This window comes from Macadamia integrifolia, chromosome 9 (genome assembly GCF_013358625.1).
Source record: "Macadamia integrifolia cultivar HAES 741 chromosome 9, SCU_Mint_v3, whole genome shotgun sequence".
NCBI classification, from domain to species: Eukaryota; Viridiplantae; Streptophyta; class Magnoliopsida; order Proteales; family Proteaceae; genus Macadamia; species Macadamia integrifolia.
Window position 1 is genome coordinate 4,444,781 of NC_056565.1, and position 20,233 is coordinate 4,465,013.

The window sequence follows — 20,233 nt, forward strand, 5'->3', positions numbered from 1 at the left end:
CATTCTTTTCCGGCACCGAACTGAAGCGCCCACTTTATATAAAGTCCTAAAGTTCATGGCATGGGCCAAGTGCTTTTTGTTGCCTCAGCCCCATAACACAGCTTGATTAGCTTCTTGACCTTTTCACACGCCCCACAATCCACAGTATCATAGACACAATCAGGGTTAAAACATTTTTAAGTATCGGTCTCAGATCGGCTGGCTAATATCAGTTTTGTCAGAGATTAAGATCAATACTTAGTCGATCCTGAATCAGGCATTGGTATCGGATCAAGGGTAAAATTGTCAAAAAAAAAATTCCACAAAGGATTGAATAAGTCCACTTTAAATTGGCAGTTTTTTTTCCTTGTATTTATATATATATGAATCAAGATTATATCACATTTAACTACAGAAACTGAAGAACTCAGATTTCCACAAAGGATTGAACAGTCTTAAACCCGTGATTCTCTGGGAGTGGTGCGTTTCCTGGCCGGACAGAAATTATCACTTCCAAACCTGAAAAATGCATTAGTATATCATAAGTACCTAACAGAACAAAGGCAGACAAACCTTTCATTTTCTCTCTTCATTGTAATGGTGTGATTTACATCAAAAGGAAAGAGAAACACCACCAACAATCAATTTCTAGCAACTTGTAATCCGTTTCAAGGGACAAGAAAAAACTGCCAAACTCAGCCCCCGATTTATCATATCTGGGCTAAAAGAAATCATGAAATATAGATCCCAAATTATTCAAACTATTATGAATGATGTAAGAATTAAAAATCAACATCACACCAAGAAGATTAAAGATAGTGCATGGTCCAGGTAATCTATTGCTTCGTGGGACATTCATCCATGGTACTCCATTGCTACCACTAAATGGGTGAAATGGACCCCCCTCCCCCCGGGGGCCGACTATTGGGTGGAATGCTCTTAATACAGATGGTTCAAAGAAACCAGACGAAGCTGGATATTAAGTTGAGATCATTAACAAGCCTATTTTTGCTTTGGCAAGAGGTGCTGAACAATCAAAATCTATTATTTGGTTGGAGCTTGAAGGTATAAGGGGTCTATTTTTGGCAGCCAAAAAGGGGTACAGAAAAGTCAAGATCTACTAGAATCCTAAAAGTGCAATCCATTATATTAAGAGGAAATCAAGAGCTCCATGGGAAACTTGGTGGCACCTAATTAAGCATTTTGTTCTCTCTTTTGGGATATACATTTCTGTTTTGTTTACAGAGAAACTAACATGACAGCAGACCTTCAATCAAGGATATTGTCCAATCTTAGAGAGTAGTTTTTTTACATCAATGACTTAACTGAAAATCTCAGCAAGTGTGTAGCAAGAGATTCTTTGGGATCTTTGTTTCTGAGAATGTAATTTTATGCATATCTCCTAATTCTTTTAGCGTTAGCACAATACTCTTTCCTTTATCCCCCCACAAAACAAAAAAGAGTTACATACCACCACTCCCTCCCCAAACCCCCCGAGAGACCCTCAATACTGTTATATAATAATAAAAGGTCCTTTTTAGCCACTTGACCTGTCCATTTGGTACTTGTACTACTTAGCTCGGGTGGAAACTGAAAGTGTTTGTGTAATCCTATGTGTGTATATACACATACATAGTACCTAGTGCAGATGTAACATATCAAAACTTTAGACAAGAATTGGTGAGAAATCTCAGAACCTCATTAGTAACAATTACCTGCTCCTTTTGCAGCCACAGCTTCCTGAAAGACATCTGTTACAAATAAGATATCTGATGGTTCGTCTACTCCGAGCGACTGTGAGATCTCAAAGTAACTTTGTGTTTCTTTTTTGTTTCTGCACCCAAAATAAATAGCTTATAAAAGTCCAGAGATGCATCAAGTAGCTCCAACATACAAATGGAACACATAAAAACCGAGAGACGACTGCAAGGAAACCATACCCTACTGTGGTGTCAAAGAATCCACATAAAAATTTTCTCAAGTCTCCATAATTTGAATTGCCAAAGAGAAGCCGTTGAGCCTCCCTGCTACCACTAGAATATATATACACCTGAATGAATAGATACTGGTGACAATTAGCCCTGCAAATGGATTTGCTTATATACAAAAGAAAAACATATCGCATGTGGCTTCAAAGTGTAAATAGTAACTAAATTAAGAAGAGACATGGATTCAGTAAAAGGTAATAATCCAATGGCCGCCGCGAAAATTACATGTCTAAAGAAAACAGAGGTATTCAGTCAGAAGAAAGAGTTAATATTATGGTACAGAATAGCAGAGAATTAGTACTACTCTAGAAAACAAAAGAAAAGAAAAAAGGTAAAGGACTAGCAATTAAACCTCTGATAATGCATAAAGCATTACTGGTACATTTGAAAAGAAACTAGTAGTATGACACCATGCAAAGGAGTTGTTTCTCCCTTCATATACTTCCCATGCACTTTATCTGCAATCTTCTAGTGACATTGGCCAAATGCTCCCAGAATCTTCTTTTCTTTTTATTTTTTCAAAATACAACTATAGTCATAAATGACAACTTTGTCTTACATTTGGAAGTTCAACCTCTATAGATTCTTGGGTATTGAATAAATAGATAAAAGGGATGCAGTATCCATGAACCTCACTGAACATGCAAATGGATGCAGTACCGATTGGACAAATGTATCAAACCCTCAATTACATGAATGTTTAGTACAAATACATCTCCCAACAAATCACAAATGAGACCAAACTCCATAATATACTTCCTCTTTCTCAAATGGAATATTAGGGCAGGCTGTAAAATATTCTCCAACTCTGATGGTCTCTTCCAATGGACATTAAAGCATCCACGAAGTAAAATCAGACATCAGAGCAATCTCTCATGTCACGAAAAGAAGATGCCTTGTCTCTTCATTGATGCAAGTCAACAAGCTAATGGAATCCTAAGAGGGTGCAAGGAGTTTATGCTCTTCCATTTTTCATGGTTTTGTTTACCACATGAAGTAAATTTTCACGAGTTCAAGTTGTATGGATTTATAAAGCTCAGTATTAGGTTAAATTTTTACACCTCTTTTAGATGTTAATCGTAACTTCTTGATCTAAATTGTCAAGCAAAGTGTGAGCAAGAGTTAACTTAGTCAGGTTCATAGTGTCTTCTCTACTAGTCAAGAATCTTATCCTAGTATAATCACGATTCACGAAGGCCTGTATGTTGGATTAAGAGTCAATGATTTTAATTAAGTTGTTTGGGGGAAGGGCTTATCTAGGGTATGGCTAGGTTGGTTATTACCTTAATTGCTGCTATTTTCTCTTTGTAATCCCTTCTGATCAATTAATTACTTGCTACATTTCATGCCTGAAGAACACACCCAACATCCTGATATGTTGATTTGGTTGTTAGTCTCAGTGTTCTCCAAGATCGTTTAGCTGTTTCAGTTTCATAATTCTGAAATTTGTCTGCACAAAGTTTGTTTAATCCTATTGCTGAATTTTCTTTAAGGAACTTCACTACTTCAATATACTTATCTTGTTTCTAACTTTTCAACTCTTTCATAGTTCTCCACTGATTACAGTATCATAAAGTTTACAGCCCAAACAATTGGCTCCTCTTCCATTAAATCTGTGTTCGCTCTTATATGAATTACCCCATATGGCCATGTCAATTGGTCACTACCATGGTTTAAAGTATCGGTACATATTGTACCGTATCATCCGATACGTATCTGTATCGGCCCTTACTGATGCGATACTACCGATATGATACATGGAAATTTTAAAATCCTTTTGTATCGATATGTATCATACAATACATACCGATACGCCACTGATACACATCAATACGCACAAACTCTTTGGAAAATTAAAAATCGAGGTGAAACGTACATTTCGGAATGTATTGGTCAATACGGTACGATAACCGATACAATGCGCTACGGTCATATAATGGCCAAGATGGGTCATTTTTCAGCAAAACACGATTTTTTTAGAGGGATTTTTGTTCCAAACTGCCAGCCATTTTTCTCTATCTAAAGTGGAAATCAAGGTTGGGAACAAAGATTTTACATCCAGAAACAACTACAAACCTTGGATTTCAATGCGGTACTCTCAATTTAGTGTTTATGCATAACACATGTTATATATAACTTTTTTTAAACTATTTTTTTTAATGCAAAAGTGTATAAAAAGTGTTTCCTATGCACTTATGTGCGGGCCCTTTAGCATATCTTAGCGTATCTCTAATACGATATGATACCCTCCGATACGTATCTTAATTTTAGCCGACCGATACAGCGACCGATACCGATTCTTTAGTCCTTGGTCACTACTAGAGATGCAAGAAATCTTTGCCACCTTACCCGCATGGTGTAACAGGATTACTGAGCTTGTGTTTGAAGTGAGGATGGATTTGCATAGAATTTTCTGGTTTTTGGTAACATAACTATAATTTCTCTCTTCCCAGCACATATTAGCAGGTTCATTATCTAATATATTATCAATTTTCTCTTTCCACAGATCAGACTTATTGGCAAGGTAAGCTGCTTATCAAGGGCCAAGATCCAAGATCCAAGATCCAAACAAAGACTTCCATGCAGGAAAAGCCTCATTTACTCATAGCCCTGTCTTCATTTGAGATGACATTTTTTTTAATATATTACTTGGAACATTTGCATCCACACATGCACAGGAGTAACCTAAGTAAGCCAAAGTGTTTGTTAAAGAAAAAGGTTGCACCTCATAACAGATTACTGTAGTTCAAGAGCTAATCCTTCACAGAAGCAAACAAGAAAGTTATAAGGAATAAGCTATAAATATACACAGAGACATGTCCAATTTGACTTTCCCAAACTCATTGTGTGGAAAACCAAGCATTTAAAACTCAGTATTGGAGATGTGATGCTTCCCAATCTTTCGACAGTATCAGAAAGTATTGGGTGGATAGTTGTCACTAGTAAGATGACTCAAATCCAGCTTTTCTGATACACGGAATCCGATCCCAAGAAACCTTGCTGTACTCTGACATCTCAGTTTCGTAGAACAAGTAATACAATAACCAAGTCCCAAACTAGAACTGGATGTGCAGAACAGGATGATCGAAACAGTGTAGGATAAACAGTTCAAGGAGAATAACCAGTCCAAGGAGAATGACTATAACTTGAAATAGACAGGTCAGATTGATCTGGTCTCCCAATCAAGTATAGATTTCAGAGAGTAGAATATCGCGACAAATCTCAGAAAAAAATGGTCTAACTTCGCCTCCACAGACAACTCCAAGTGATGATAGGAGAACAGAGTAGCAGGATTAGGACTTGAATAAAGTATATCATACTTCAGAAATTTAGACCACAGATTAAGAGAACTAACAACCAAAGACTTAGGTATCAAACTTGAATCAGATCTATGACGAATTCTGGAAGCCATAAACACAGAAATCTAGTCTGAAAGTGAGTAATAACTATTAAGCGGAGTAAACTGACCTGAAAGTTGAGTAATAACTAGAAGTTACAAGATATAGGATATAAAGGGAATCTACCTAACCCCTGACAAGAATCAACTTTTTCCACCAAGGAATCCACCTTAACACTGCTGGTAATCCATCCAAAAATATCATGAATTTACACAGCCAAATCTTGAAGAAATCTTAAATAATATTACTCATAATTTTGTGGGTAAGGCCATAGGCCAATATATCTGTATATAGAATTCATAAACTGACCATCTAATAGACTTTAAATTCAAACTACTAGGAAAAGTCAAAACATACTAGTATTTGACACTCCTGTTCCAACTAGGACTCTAAAACCACAGCATAAACTAAAAAATATAATCCAACCATATTTAACAACTCTAGGACTCCAAATAGGATTCATAGTTAGGCACTAGCACGCTGAATCCAACTCAACAAACTAGCAAATCCCTAATTCTAAACTCTTGCTCTTATTAAGGCCCCATTAAAGTGGCTCAATTCAATGAAAAAAAAAATCATGGGACCAGAGGCCCACTCAAATAAGCCTGTTTCTGTGACTTAACCTGCATCAACAAATCCCCCATTTTGTGGGTAAAGCTCAATAGCTGCATTTCCTAATTTTAGGTCATGAGTGTGCGTGCGTTGTGTAAGAAATCTATTACAGATATGTGTACAACCAAGGTACAAAACACATTCTCATTTCTTCATGAACCATATGCAAAAAGGCCACTAAGAAAATTTACAATGAAAGCATATTTAATGTAACTTTTTCTATAACTTCTCATGCATCCGTAGGAGTTAAATATACTATAGAAGAGCTAGCATCTTGTAGCGTCATCTAATTATAAATGCATGCTTATGAATATCATGTCTACTGAAGCAGCTAAAGAAAACAGCAGAAAGAACAATAACCTTGATGCCCATAGCATGCCATTTCTGAAGAGCATCTGGTACATCTTCAAAAACAACTCCTTTCAGTTCATTATTTTGAAACCCAGTTCTCCATATATGACCCTGCAGTCAATAAATATTAGGAAGTGAAGGGGGAATTAGATTACAAGCAGCAATAATTCTGAAGTACAGTTCGGTTACCTGCAACTGCTTCAGGCCAGTGATTTTACGGTCAGCCTTAATCATTGCTTCAACATTGGCAACCAAGTATGCTATCACCTCATCTTTTCCTGCGTCATTAGTGGGAATGGGCACGGCACCAGCAACACCTTGGTGCAAGTCCTCCTCAACCTATACAAGATGTTAAACCTATTCAAACTCTATTATCTTGACTTTAATGGTGCTAATATTGAACCCATATAACCATTTTCCACAACCTCAACCTTTGATAATAAAACTCCGATATTAAAAATGCATCATGAACTAGAGCCAACCCCATTGAAGTATAGTTATTTTTTTAACAAAAAACTCATTGCATCATCAAAAAAACTTCTTGTCAACTAACTACTCAACTAACAGCTATCCTAAAGACAAGTAAACGTGTAATTACTTGAAACCAGATGAACAGCTATTCAGGAATAAGATAAATATTACTTACAAAGAAAATAGCAAACTATTTACTGTAGGGAACATGAAAATCCCCCCCCCCCAAAAGGTAATGAATAAGAACCTAATTCAATAAAAAAGAATGACCTTGCAAAGCAGGAAGAAACAAAAAAAACAGCACTATAGAATCAACTCACAAGAACAAGATCAACAGATAGACAGAAACATAAAAAAGTGTTGTAATGTGGGAATAAGGGTAGAACTGTCCATAGGGGCATGTCATTGTAATGTCTTAAAACCCTAATCCTAGTAAATAAAGGAGGGCTTGGTGTCATTGACACAAGTCACAATTCCCCAAATCGACATGGTATCAAAACGGGTGAGTTCTCTCTCTCTCTCTCTCTCTCTCTCTCTCTCTCTCTCTCTCTCCCCACCCCCCTGCTAGAGAGCTTTCTTCTTATACCCTATTTTGGTTACTTTAGGGTTTTTCCCTCAGTGGTGAGTTTCTTCCCACCGGGGGTCTTGCTTGTGGTTCAAACCCTAAGCGTTAGTCTCAAATCTCTATGAATTGTTAGATCTAGAAGTTTGTAGTTGCTCGTGATTCCTTTTGAGACCAGCATATATGGCAACCAAAGATTCAACTGCATCAAGTTTCTCAGATAGGGGAAGTCATGGTTCTAATAGTGAGACTTCCCTTCATTCCCTGCTAGCTCCGTCAAGTTGGATGGGAGCAATTATGTGATGTGGTCAAGATCTAGTTTCCTGTCTATCGGTTCAAGAGGTTATTCTGAATACCTCACAGATACTACTGCTTTGCCCCTCTACTGCTGGTGCTCCTCAAAACAAATGGCATGCTGCCAACTGCTTGGTGATGGCCTATCTCAAAAATTTTATGACCCCCTCTATTGCTCAGGGTGTTTTTAGCTCTTAGATACTGTTGCTCTTATTTGGAAAGCTGCTAAAGCGACCAATTCCCAGCTGGGGAATACTACTCAGTCCTTCGAATTGAGAAGGAAACTTCATACAGCTCAGAAGGAGATGATTGGGTCCCAATACTATACTGAACTTCGTGGTATGTAGTGCAAACTTGATCATTATGAGACATATCAGCCTACCTGTGCTACCAGTGTTGTAGGTTTCCAGAAGCGTGAGGAGATGCTGTGGGTCTATGATTTCCTAGTCGGCTCATGTGCTTAACGATGATCCTTTTCCCACTCTTGAGCAGGCCAATTCCTTGATTCAGGAAAAATAAAGTTGTTGTACTGTGATGCTCCCACATGAACGTTCTGCATTATACATTGCTCCAGGATCTGGTTCTCAACCCACTGGTAATGTTGCAAGGAACAGTGCCCCCTCTACTACTAACAATTTGATTGTCAAGTGTTATTACTGTGGAAAGGAGAGACATACAAAGGAGACTTGTTGGAAACTTCATGTAAGGCCAGCTAATTCTCGTGGGCGACTTAACCAGTCCCAAGAAAATCAACCTAAGACAGAAAATACTTCTGATGCCACTACTCCCACTGGTTCTTCCTTCTCCCAGGATGAGATGGCTATGTTGCGTCGCATGATGTCCAGAATAGAGTCCTCATCCTCCTCTGCTTTTGTTGTTGCCTCTCTGTCAGTTACCTTTGCATCCCATTCTGCCCATTTAGGTATTGCTTTTGGTAATCATTGTGCATTTGTTGGTTCCCAACCTTAGATAATTGATTCAGGTGCCATATATCACATAACTAGGTTACCCAATTCCTTTTCCACATAATCTCCATCCTCAAGTAAAACCAAAGTTTGAATGGCTGATGGTTCTCTCTCACCTGTTTTCGGGACGGGAACTATCAACTGCTCTCCATCATTATCTCTTTCCTCTATGTTGCATGTTCCTAAGTTTTCTACTAATCTCTTATACATTGGTAGTATTACTAAAGATATGAATTCAAAGTCACCTTCTTTCCTACTCACCATAGTTGCCAAGTCCTCACCTAGGCGTTAGGCACACCAGTTGGAGTCTGGGCGACTGTCGCCTTACTGCATTGGCACCTTACTGCAAGGTGCAACACTTAATTATCTCAAATAACATATTATTCATAAATAAGAAATCACCCCCGATTTGAATCCAATAAAAATAGTTTAAAAATTAAATTCTAAAAAGATACAAAGTCAACCCCCCAGTCCAAGAACAAAAGCTGAATTTTTCCACCGAAACCTTATGCCCCTTTCTTCTCCGGCGGACCCTACCGCCGGTAACCCCCCTTTTCCCTCCGACATCCTTTGCCCTCTCTCTAATGACACCTTACCTTCCTCCTCTCCTTCGGCTCTCTCTTCCTAGCCCTCTCCTGATCCTACCATCCCTGAGAACCGTTCCTGGGTCTCGGTTGTCTCCAACTCCCCCCCTCCAATCCTGTTCCCCCCTCCTATCCCACCCACCGCCTGCCATACCCTCTATTACCTTCCTCCTCCAACTACCCCGAACTCCTTACCCGTAGGAGTATGCCCGCCTGGCTTTCTGAACTCAGAGATTTCAAAATGGAAGAATTGTGTTGTAGGTACCTTTCTGGGAAGTCGCCCTCTCTTCACCATTGTCAAGTCTTCACTTCTAAAGTAGTGGAAACCTGTTTGTTCCTTGTCCATGTATATGCTCAACAATAGAACATTTATCTTCAACTTTGATGCCGACTTAGATAAGGCTTTGGCCATCGATGGAGGTCCGTGGTACGTTGGGAAGACCGATCTTCCTTCGTCAATGGGACATGCTTACCTCGTTCACCAGAACTGAACCCACCTCCATCCCACTTTGGGTTGCCTTCCCTAACCTGCCCCTACACTACTGGTCCATCAATGGTCTCAGTTTAGTAGGTTCCCTCATCGGCAAACGGACTAAAGTGATGGATAGATTGTCGTTCGCGAGGATTTGCATTGAAGTTCAAACCGATCAAGTTCTCCCAAACTCTATCTCTATCAAGGATGCTAATGGCCATACGTTTACTCAGGAAGTCCGTTATGACTGGATCCCCTCTTCGTGCTCATTCTGCAAGTGCTTTGGGCATAAAACATCTCTATACGAAAAAAGAATCTTTATGCAAAAAACACCCCTCTGTGCAAGATGCCTCTGAAGATCAAGCCAACCTCTATGGAAGTTTGCCGATTGTCGATCACTCTCAGGATGTCAACTTCAAGCTTCACACCTAAAAAAAAAAAAAAAATTGGATTCCTCTATTGACAGATCTTGATCCGGTGACCCTTCCGACGAATGAAATCACCACTGCGACCTACGGTCCTTCGTCGAACCTTTTATCCGCTGGTCTCAACCCCTTCTCGATTCTTGAGAGGGCAGACCCTGATTTGGCTACTGATGGCGACCTCTCAGACCTGCAAGCTCCTGCTTCCATAGTTCTTCCATTTTCGGAACCTTCTCCTCCGATCTATCAAGCCGGTACAGCCTCAACCATTGATCCCCTTCCACATATCCAAACCTCTCTTCCGCCTTTGTTGTCGAGGCCTTCTGTCGATGGTCTCTCTGAAAGAATCCATCTCTCGAACCCTATCCCTCACTCCACGTCCTCCACTCCCTCTTATCCCATCCATTTAAACCAACCAAACTCTGAACCGCCGTTTTATCCGCTGAACCAGTCTCTGTCGATTCATTTACTTAATACATTCTCCAAATTCCTGATGGATCACCCCTATACCCAGGTAACTTATACAACCCAACCCACCCTTTTAAAAACCCTGCCCTAACCATATCTAAACCTGACCCGCCCAGCTCCTTCACTCCTAACCCGATTCCCCTTTCTTCTCCGCCCGTCGTTGAAACTCTTAGGCACCATTTGACAATGTTTCATTTCTGCCGTTTCTGCATTTTCTTGTTCCAGAAACGGAAAAATATCCTAAAAAGTGTTTGATAAAGTTGTTTTGTTTCACCCGTTTCCAGAAACATAAATCAAAATTTATGCCTATTTACAATTCTAGAAACGACTTTGACGAAACAAGTCCGACTTGTTTCGTCGTTTCTAGAAACGAATTTGAGAGAAAAAAAAGGTTGTTGTGCCCAATAAATCTCAACTATTTAAACCTAAAAAAGAGGTAACCAAACCCTCTCCCTTTTAGGCATCCGATGATACTATTGGGTTTTTTAATGGCATTATTTCTGCAAAAAACGTTTCGAGAAACAGGTTTATCAATCACGAAAAAATCCATTTTTGTTTCCGAAAACGTGAAAATCCGTTTCTACTGTTTCTAGACACAGAAACAGCAGAAACGTTATCAAACGGTGCCTTAGTTCTGCTGTTGGTCACGGCCTCACCCCTGTTCCGTCTCACCCTTCACTTGCAATTGCCTCCGCTGCCGATACTTCCTCACGTATGATTTCTCTCACCCTTACGACGCTGCCTGTCACCAATTCTCCTTCCATCGCTACTGCTCAAGCCTCCCATGGTGGCCAACCTTCCTCCTTTGCCTTCAAACAGGTTAGAAGCTCGCCTGCTTCTGCTTCTTTGTCCGTTGATGGTTCCACTAATCTCCCCTTAGCCTCAGAAGGCCCCTCGACACTCTCCTTCAGCCCACAAGCTTGCTCCTCCCCTTGGTTGGCCTCGGAAGGCCCTCATGCCCCTGCTGCAACCTTTATGATTCCTCGTTGGCCTTGGAAGGCCCATCCTCAAGCGACAAGCCTTCGGAATTCTCTATTCCTTTGGCTCACATTGGACAAGTTGCCGTCTCCACTATGCTGCTCCACTCGGTCTCTTCTCAGAAGACTCAGGCATCCCCTCCCTGCTCCCCAGGGCCTAATATTGATAGCCCAAGCTCCCCACGGTGCCACTCAGGAAAGCTTCATCAAAAAATCAGTACTGATCAGACCAAAACCTACTCAAAAGGAAGTCCTTGTGACCTAGATGCTACTGCCCTGTCTTATACTTCTCAAACCGTGCTGGTTAGTCCTTTAGCTTTGGCTCCTTTAGTAAGCCAATCCACCCCCTCCCACAAAACCAGCCATCAGCCTAACTCCATACAGAAGACCTCCAGCTTGACCTCCACCCTCAACACTACCTAAAAAAAGATTACCAAAAAAACCTCCACATCTTTAGCCAAAACCACTTCTAACACCTCAGCCCCACTGTTATTGGATATAGCCGTCGACCCCCTTCCTCCACTGGCCCCATCATCCCAAACACCCCCTGAAGCTTGTTCAAGCGTTTGTTGCCCACCTCCCCTAGTTCTAAATGATTCCTTGGACCATTTGGAACATTCGAGGTCTCAACTCCTCGGCTAATTAAGCCGAAATCAGATCCCGTTTGCGCTTCTCGAAGTCCAGTCTCTGCTGTCTTCTTGAAACCATGTCTTAGAGGCCAATGCCTCTAGGATTGCCTCTTCGATTACCCCCTCCTAGTCCTTCCATTCCAATTATCTCCACAGTCCAAACGGTGGGATTTGGATCCTCTAGGACCCTTCATTCTTATCCATCTCTTGCCTTTTCTCCTCTACCCAAGTCACCCATATCTCCATCTCTCATAACTCCGCCTGTGGTCTGACCTGACTTCCCTTGCCCCTTCTGTGGGTTCCAAGCCCTGGGGTATTGCTAGAGATTTCAATGTAATCCGATATAGTCATAAAAAACACAGGGGAAAGCCCATTGATTCTCAGGCTGTTGATTCTTTCAATGACTGCATTGATGATCTCAACCTCACTGACCTCAGATGGTCGGGTGTCAAACTCACTTGGCATAACAGAAGATCTAGCACTAATAGAGTGGCTTGTAAGCTTGACAAGACCCTAGTTAATGAAGCATGGTTAGATGCTTTCCCCTCTTCTCATACCTACTTTGGTCTTCCCGAGATCTCTGACCATAGCCCCATCTCTATCCATATCCTTCCCTTTCGATCCTTTGGTCCTAAACCTTTCAAATTCTTTTAACATGTGGACCTCCCACCCTGATTTCCAACTTCTGGTCCAATGTGCCAGGAATATCCCCACCCCCCGTTCCTTACCCACCCTCCTTGCTTTTGCTCAGAAGCTTAAGAATGTTAAATCCACCTTAGGGAACTCCTCCACCTTAGGGAATATCTCTTCCAAGGTTTCTGTGGGCCGGGAATTCTCCTCTCCATCCAATCCAAGCTTCGGCTTGATCTCCTCAACCCCATCCTGGCTGAGGAAGAAAAAGTTGCTTTAACCAACCTCACCTTGCTCCTAGATCAGGAGGAGAGTTTCCTTTGCCAGAAATCCCATGTCAAATGGCTTGATCTGGGGGACTCCAACTCGGCCTATTTCCATCGCTCTCTCAAAGTTATGAACAATGCCAAGACCATCCCTAAGCTCATTTCCTCCTCTGGGACTGAGCTTTTCTCCCCATATCTCATTAAGTCTGAGGCAATCTCTCTCACTTCCAAAGCCTTTACAACCCCCCTCCTTTCCCTTCCCCCTCCATTCCTTCCAACCTCATCAACAAGTTTGTCCCTAATGATCTCCTTCCCTTCCTCCAATCCATTCCTAGTGAGGATGAAATTCTCTTGGCCATTCTCTCCCATAAGGCTAACAAGGCCCCCGGCCCTGATGGCTTCAGTATGGGCTTCTTCTCAGCCTGTTGGAATACCATTCGTAATAACCTCATCCTGACAATGCGTAGTTTCTTCTACAACCCTAACCAGATTGGAGGGATCAATCACACCTTCCTTTGCCTCATCCCCAAAAAGGAGGGTGTGGCTTCCATGAATGATTTTCGGCCCATTTCTCTTTGCAACCTCCTCTACAAATTCATTGCTAAAATCCTGGCCAATAGGATCCAAAAAGTCATAGACTCCCTTGTTAGCCCAAACCAATCTACCTTCATCGTTGGCAGAAGCATGTCAGATAACATTATTCTTTGTCATGAGATTGTCCATAGCTTTAACCGCAAGTCTCACTCTCTGGCTGCTCTTATTAAGATTGACATTCACAAAGCGTTTGACACGATTAGTTGGGACTTTGTTTCCAATGTTCTGCTCCAAATGTCTTTACCGGCCTCATTTGTTCACTGGATCCGCTCTTGTATCTCTTCCCCTCGCTTCTCGGTCCTTGTGAACGGTAGCCCAGCCGGATATTTCCCCTCGGGGCGTGGAATCCGTCAAGGATGCCCTCTCCTCTTCTCATCTCCATATCCTTGGAAACCCTTTCTCGTTCCATTCAATCTACCACTGACATCCATCTCATTACTCCTATTCCTAAGTGTAAATCCCTCCTCCTTTCGCATTTGGCTTTTACAGATGATATTATGATCTTCTCCAAAGTTGATCCCCTATCCGTCACTAATATCATGTCCATCCTTCATTCCTTCAAATCCCTTTCGGGGCTCAAAATCAATCTCCTTAAATCTAATATCTTTCTCTCGAGTGTCTCTCTAGAGACTCAAGGTTCTATTTCTGATATCTCTGGTATCCCGTTGGGATCCTTATCTGTTAGATATTTGGGCCTCCCACTCATTACCACCAGGCTTTCCTCTCATCCTTGTGCCCCTCGGCTTGACCGCCTTAGGAAAGCTCCAACTTGGCAGGGAAAACTTCTATCTTTTACTAGCCGCTTAACCTTGATCAAATCGGTCCTCCAATCCTTGTATCGATACTGGTCCGATGCCTTTGTCCTCCCTTCCTCTGTCATCAAGTCTCTTGAGAGCATTCTCTGCTCCTTACTCTGGAAAGGCTCGGATTCTTCGAAATTCATCAGTCCTCTAAGTTGGAAGAAGGTTTGCCTCTCGAAATCTGAAGGAGGTTGGGAATTAGAAGAATTAAAGATGCCAATTCTGTGAGTGTCCTCAAGCTCGTCTGGAAGATTGCCTCCAATCAGAAAAGCATTTGGGTTGACTGGATTCTCTATAGCTTACTCAAGCATAACTCTCTCTAGACTACCCCTTCCAATCCTGATGCCTCTTAGATTTGGAGATCCTTCAGCATAGAACCCTGGCTCTCACTGCCATTTCCTATTCCAATGGGAATGGTCAATCTACCTATCTGTGGAAGGACCCTTGGCATCCTTCGGGCATTCTTACCCATCTGGTTTCTCCCAGAGTCATATAATCCTCTGGCCTTCATGCAAAGGCTATGGTTTCCTCGATTCTTTCTCCTTGGGGCTGGTTGCCTCCAACCTCCCCCCTCCTCTGCTAGATCTTTGGTCCTCCCTCCCCCCTCTCCCCTCTCCCCCCTGGGCACCGAGGCAGAGAAGACAATTGCATTTGGCTCCCCTCTTCCAATGGGTTATTCTCTTCTGCCTCTACTTGGTCTTTTATCCGGTCCCCATCTCCATCGGTTCCCTGGCATAACTGGTGTGGTTTAAAGGTCATATCCCCCGCCATAGTTTCACTCTTTGGCACTGCCTATCTAGTTGTCTTCCAACCTAATCCTTCCTCATCCACCACAACATCCCCACTAATCCTTCCTGCTGCCTATGTCCCTCGAGCATAGAGGATATCAGGATACCCCTCATCTCTTCTTCTCCTATCCCCTATCCTGCCAAGTTTGGAAAACCGCCCTTTCCAAATGTTGGCCTTTTAGAAGACCCATTCTTCCTTTTGACAGAGAATGTATCTGGGTTGATATGTCCTTCTTTGGATCGACCATTTGTGATACTATTGGTAAATTGGCATCTTGTATTACTATTAACCACCTCTGGATGTAGCGCAACATCCGTAGATGGACTGCAAAATCCCGATCCCTGGATAAGATTTGAAAAGCTATCTCCTTTGATGTTGCTTCCAAAGCCCAGGCTCTCCTTGCTAGAAACAACCAGCCCATCCCTATCTCCCTAGAAACTCCCACATCATTTCTTCTTGGAACCTTCAAGCAACCCTCACCCCCCTCCTCCCCACCCCCTCACCCCTTGCACCCCCCGCCCCCCTGATTGCTTATGGCTTGCACCCCTCCCTCCATATTGGTCCGTGATGGTTTGGTTTTTATTTTGTTTTAGTTTGCTCCCCTTGGGTTGGCTTCTCCTTGTTGGCTTAAGCCTCCCTCCCCCCCGCCCTTTTCCCCTTGTATATTCTTCCTCTCTTGGTAATGAATTATTTATTCATCTAAAAAAAAAAAAACTGAATTTTTTATCGTACGAGCTATTTTCAACTTACAAAAATGTTGGGGTATTTCTTAATACTGAAAATTTCATAAATCTTATTATGGTAAAACATTGGTAAAAAACAAAAAATCCAGTAAATAATCTTTGTTTTGATATTGATAATATAATTCTCATTTAGGCGATTTAAACAGTATTTACGCACTTCAAATAAGTTAGACTGGAACATAACTTTGTCATTAAAACTCATATTTAAGTAATTTTAGACTTTTCGGAAAGTTGGTTTTGTGCTTTACCTGATACAAAATGTCTAATATAAAAATAAAATCATTTGGCTAGTCAAACTTATTATAGAACAAGAACATTTCTCTAAATGTAGACTTTTGAATTTTGATTTTTGATTACTTAATCTGACTTATTATTGATTTGTTATGATTTGATATGGCTTAATGTTGATTTTTGATGACTTAATGTGGCTTTACATTGATTTTTTATGATACAAGGTATATGTAGCATACTAAATAATGTTAGAAAAGAGGAAAATAAAAAAACAACACTTGGTCGTCTTAGGCACTGTGTTCACCTCAAGGCAAGCGACTTGTCACCTCAGAGCCTAGGCAGCCCTCCAACGCCTTGGCGCATTGACAACTATGCTACTTATTGTTTGTTTCAAGATCTGGTGACAAGGGAAATGATTGGCAATGGTAAAGTGAGTGGTGGTCTCTACTATTTGGACAGTGGATCTACACAAGCTATACCTACTGAGGCATGTTATACAACTTCGGAGTTAGCCTTATCTAAGTTATACGGTTGGTATCATCGTTTAGGGCACCCCCCCTTTGGGAACTTCATCTAAATATATTCCCAATTTTATTCAAGAAATGTAATGTGAACCATTTCTTTTGTGGTGCTTGTGTGTTTGCTAAACAGACTCGAAATGTTTATTCTAGTTTTGATAATAGAAGTATTGTTAATTTTTCATTTATTCACTCTGATGTGTGGGGCAATGCCCGTCACGTGTCTATGGTCAGTTATCGATAGTTTGTTACTTTCATTAAATGTCATACTCTGACTTACATGGATTATGGATATATTTGTTGCCTTATAAGAATGGTATCTTTCGTTATTTCAAGAACTTTCACTAATTGGTTGAGAACCAATATGAAGCTAGAATTAAGGTCTTAAGAACTGATAATGGTTCAAAATACAAGGTTCCTTTCAGACCTACCTTGCGAACCATGGTATTGTTCATCAAACTAGTTGTGTCGATACACCTGGTCAGAATGGGGTTGCAATCTTGCAGAGAGAGAATAAACACCTTTTGGAGGTTTCCACATCTCTCACGTTTGATATGTATGTGCCTACCCTATATTGGAGTGAGGCAGTTCTTACTGTACCCTATCTCATTAATCGGATGTCATCTCATATTCTGGGGTTTCACAGTCCCATTGAGATACTCTGGATCTAGAACTTTTGTGGTGCCTCCCAAGGATTTTGGTGTTGTCCGCTCTTTGCTTGGAACCATCATCTCCACAGCAAGCTTGATCCAAGGAGCCTTCGGTGTATCTTTGTGGGATACTCTGCCTCTCAGAAGAGATACAAGTGCTACCACCCACCTTCTCAACGTATGGTCGTTATTATGGATGTGGTGATCCATGAGAGAGAGGCTTACTATTCATCTTTGGCACCCCTTCAGGGGGAGTCTATTGGAAGGGAAGAGGTACATTTGATTCCTCCATTTGATGGTCCACCACTTCAGGTGGAAGAGGAGACTGAGTCTGTGATTGGAAAAGGTAAACAAGAGGATTTTGTACAGGGGGAGACCTAGTCTGCTCAGAAGGAGTTTATAAGTGTATTCTTGCTGGAAGAAGAGAACAGACACCACTACCACTATCACTGCCCTTGTCCAATCACATTTGCCCTCAGATCCATAGCCTACTTTCCCATCAAGTAACCTTTTTTCCCTTCTGATCCGTCTCTTGATATTCTTATCAATGTTCGTAAAGGAAGTAGGACCTATACTCAACATCCTATATCTAATGTTGTGTCTTATAGTTCCATATCTCCTCCTTATTGTGCTTTTGTGTCTTCTCTATCCTCTATTTCCATTCCCCAAACCTAGCAGGAGGCTCTTGCAGAACCCCGGCGGAAAGATGCAATGGATGAGAAAATGAGGGCACTTGGAAAGAATGGCACGTGGGACTTGGTTACTCCTCCATCACTTAAGAAGACTGTGGGATGCAAATGGGTGTTCACAGACAAGAAAAATGCAAATCGGATTGTAGATAGATACAAAGCAAGATTGGTGGCCAAAGGCTTTACTCAGACCTATGGGATCGACTACTAGGAGACATTTGCCCCTGTTTCTAAGATGAACCCAATCAGAGTGATTATTTCTTGTGCAGTGAACTTTGGATGTAAGCTTCAGCAACTGGATGTCAATAATGCTTTCCTCTATGTTGAACTAAGGAAGTATATATAGATGCCCCTCCATACTACTATTCTAAATGGGTACAAGAGTAAAAATTCTATATTAGGGTATTTTAGTCTCATACTCTTTTCTGGAATAGTGGGGGATGAAAGACAAAGAAAGGGATCAAAGGGCTTTATGATCAGAGAAAGGGAAAAGGCATGGTTAGTGTGTCACTGGGTCGATGGGGGAACCCTAGGAAGGGGGGTGACCCGCCGAGTTCACATCAGAATTCGCTAATATGAACACAAATGAAATCTTAAATTGCATTCTCTTCCATATTATAAATAGAGATGGCCTGTGTCCATTAGACACAAGTCATTATTTCCTCTCAACAGGGTATCAGAGAAGAGATCCCAACTCTAACCCTAACCTCTCTCTCTCTCTCTCTCCTCTCTTTCTCGACCTTGGAATCAACACCTCCATCACCAACGCCTCTCTCTCTCTCGCCTCCCTCTCTCGGTGGTGCTTCTCTATACTACCCAGAGCCTCTCTACCCCTTCTCTTCTCCCTGTTTAGGCTCTTAGATCTCCTTTTCTTGGTGATTTGAGAGATCCAGTCCCTTTTCACCTATATTGATTTCAGGGTTTTCACCTTAATCGATTTTTTGAATGTCAGGGTTTTGTTCCCCCTGCTTTTTTGCATCGCTTTATGTTGATGATGCCTTCCTTTGGTGCTTTTACCTACTATGTGGCTTGTGCTAGCCACTTTTCCATTTCAGGTTCCCTACCCAAGGAAAATCGATTAATCAGGGTTTTCACCCTTATCGATTTTTGGGTTTAGGATTTTTTCTTGCTTTTTGGTGCATTTTCTGCCTAGGGTGGGTGTATTAGCTTGTTTCAGCCATTCCTCATCTCTGCAACCTCTTTAAGTGGTAAACATGTCTAGATCTGCGAGGTTGGCTGCATCCACTGGTGGTGACAACTTGATGAGCACATTTATGTGTGAAATCTAGGGCGGTAAAACATGCATTTTACATATTTAGAATGGAGCTACCTTGGGTTTTACTCTCTTTTTGTAGGTTTTTTATTTTCAAGGCCTTATGGACTATCGGGCGCTATATCTTCAATTTTACACGTAAAGAGGTCCTATTTCTTTTCATGGTTGCGAAGAGGACGAAATTCTGAGCAAGATGGACGTGTTCAATTAAAAGTACACATTCGTTTGGTCACCCGTACAAATGATTATTCTTTTTGGGCCAGAAAAAGAATAGTGGATTAGAACTGAACTGAGATGCAGAACCAGCCCATTTGCAGTTGTCCCAGAGGTACAAGGAATATTCCAAATGCCAACACGGATCGATGGACCACATCCTTAAGTGATTGAAGATTCGTTTTTGGTAACAACTACCTAGTGTAGTTGGTGAGCTATGGTGTACAAAATTCCCTTGCTCACCAAGAGGTCTTAAGTTCGAATCTCATGGTTGTTTTTTTTTAGAGAATTTTGTTGAAGATTTTCTGTTTTTCACTCACTTAAAGCACTACAGGCATGGAGAGGATTTCCACATCAAATTAGAAGCAAGGAAAATCGTGAAAGGGTTCCTAAGAAGAGAAGAAAAAAAAAAAGGAAGAAATAGAGATTGTCCAAATCTTCTCTCTCCTCCACATCATCACCAAAATATTGTCCAAATCACACAAAGCAAGAAGAAAATCGTCCCTTGGAAGGAGAAAAAGAAGAGAAATAAATTAGAAAAAATAAAAAAATAAAAAAAATAAGCAAAAAAATTATAAGAAATTTCTCAAAGTTTATCTCTCTTCTCTCTCCTCCACCTTAGCACTTTTGGTCTCAAAAGATCTCACAATCAATTGTGGGTTTCT

The 20,233-nt window shown here is 41.2% G+C and overlaps 1 protein-coding gene across 2 annotated transcripts in view; it reads right to left on the minus strand.

Moving 5' to 3' along the window:
* Window positions 1-309: 309 nt before the first annotated feature.
* Window positions 310-20,233, minus strand: part of LOC122089261 (probable bifunctional methylthioribulose-1-phosphate dehydratase/enolase-phosphatase E1) — a 52,476-nt gene continuing 32,552 nt past the window's right edge. For both annotated transcript variants that reach the window (XM_042658849.1, XM_042658847.1), the window contains 5 exons: window positions 6,518-6,667; window positions 6,338-6,439; window positions 1,920-2,029; window positions 1,695-1,813; window positions 310-498 (listed from right to left, as the gene is read on the minus strand). In XM_042658849.1, the coding sequence (XP_042514783.1) occupies window positions 407-498; window positions 1,695-1,813; window positions 1,920-2,029; window positions 6,338-6,439; window positions 6,518-6,667 (573 nt within the window). In that variant the 3' untranslated portion in view covers window positions 310-406. The remainder of the gene's footprint in view (window positions 499-1,694; window positions 1,814-1,919; window positions 2,030-6,337; window positions 6,440-6,517; window positions 6,668-20,233) is intronic.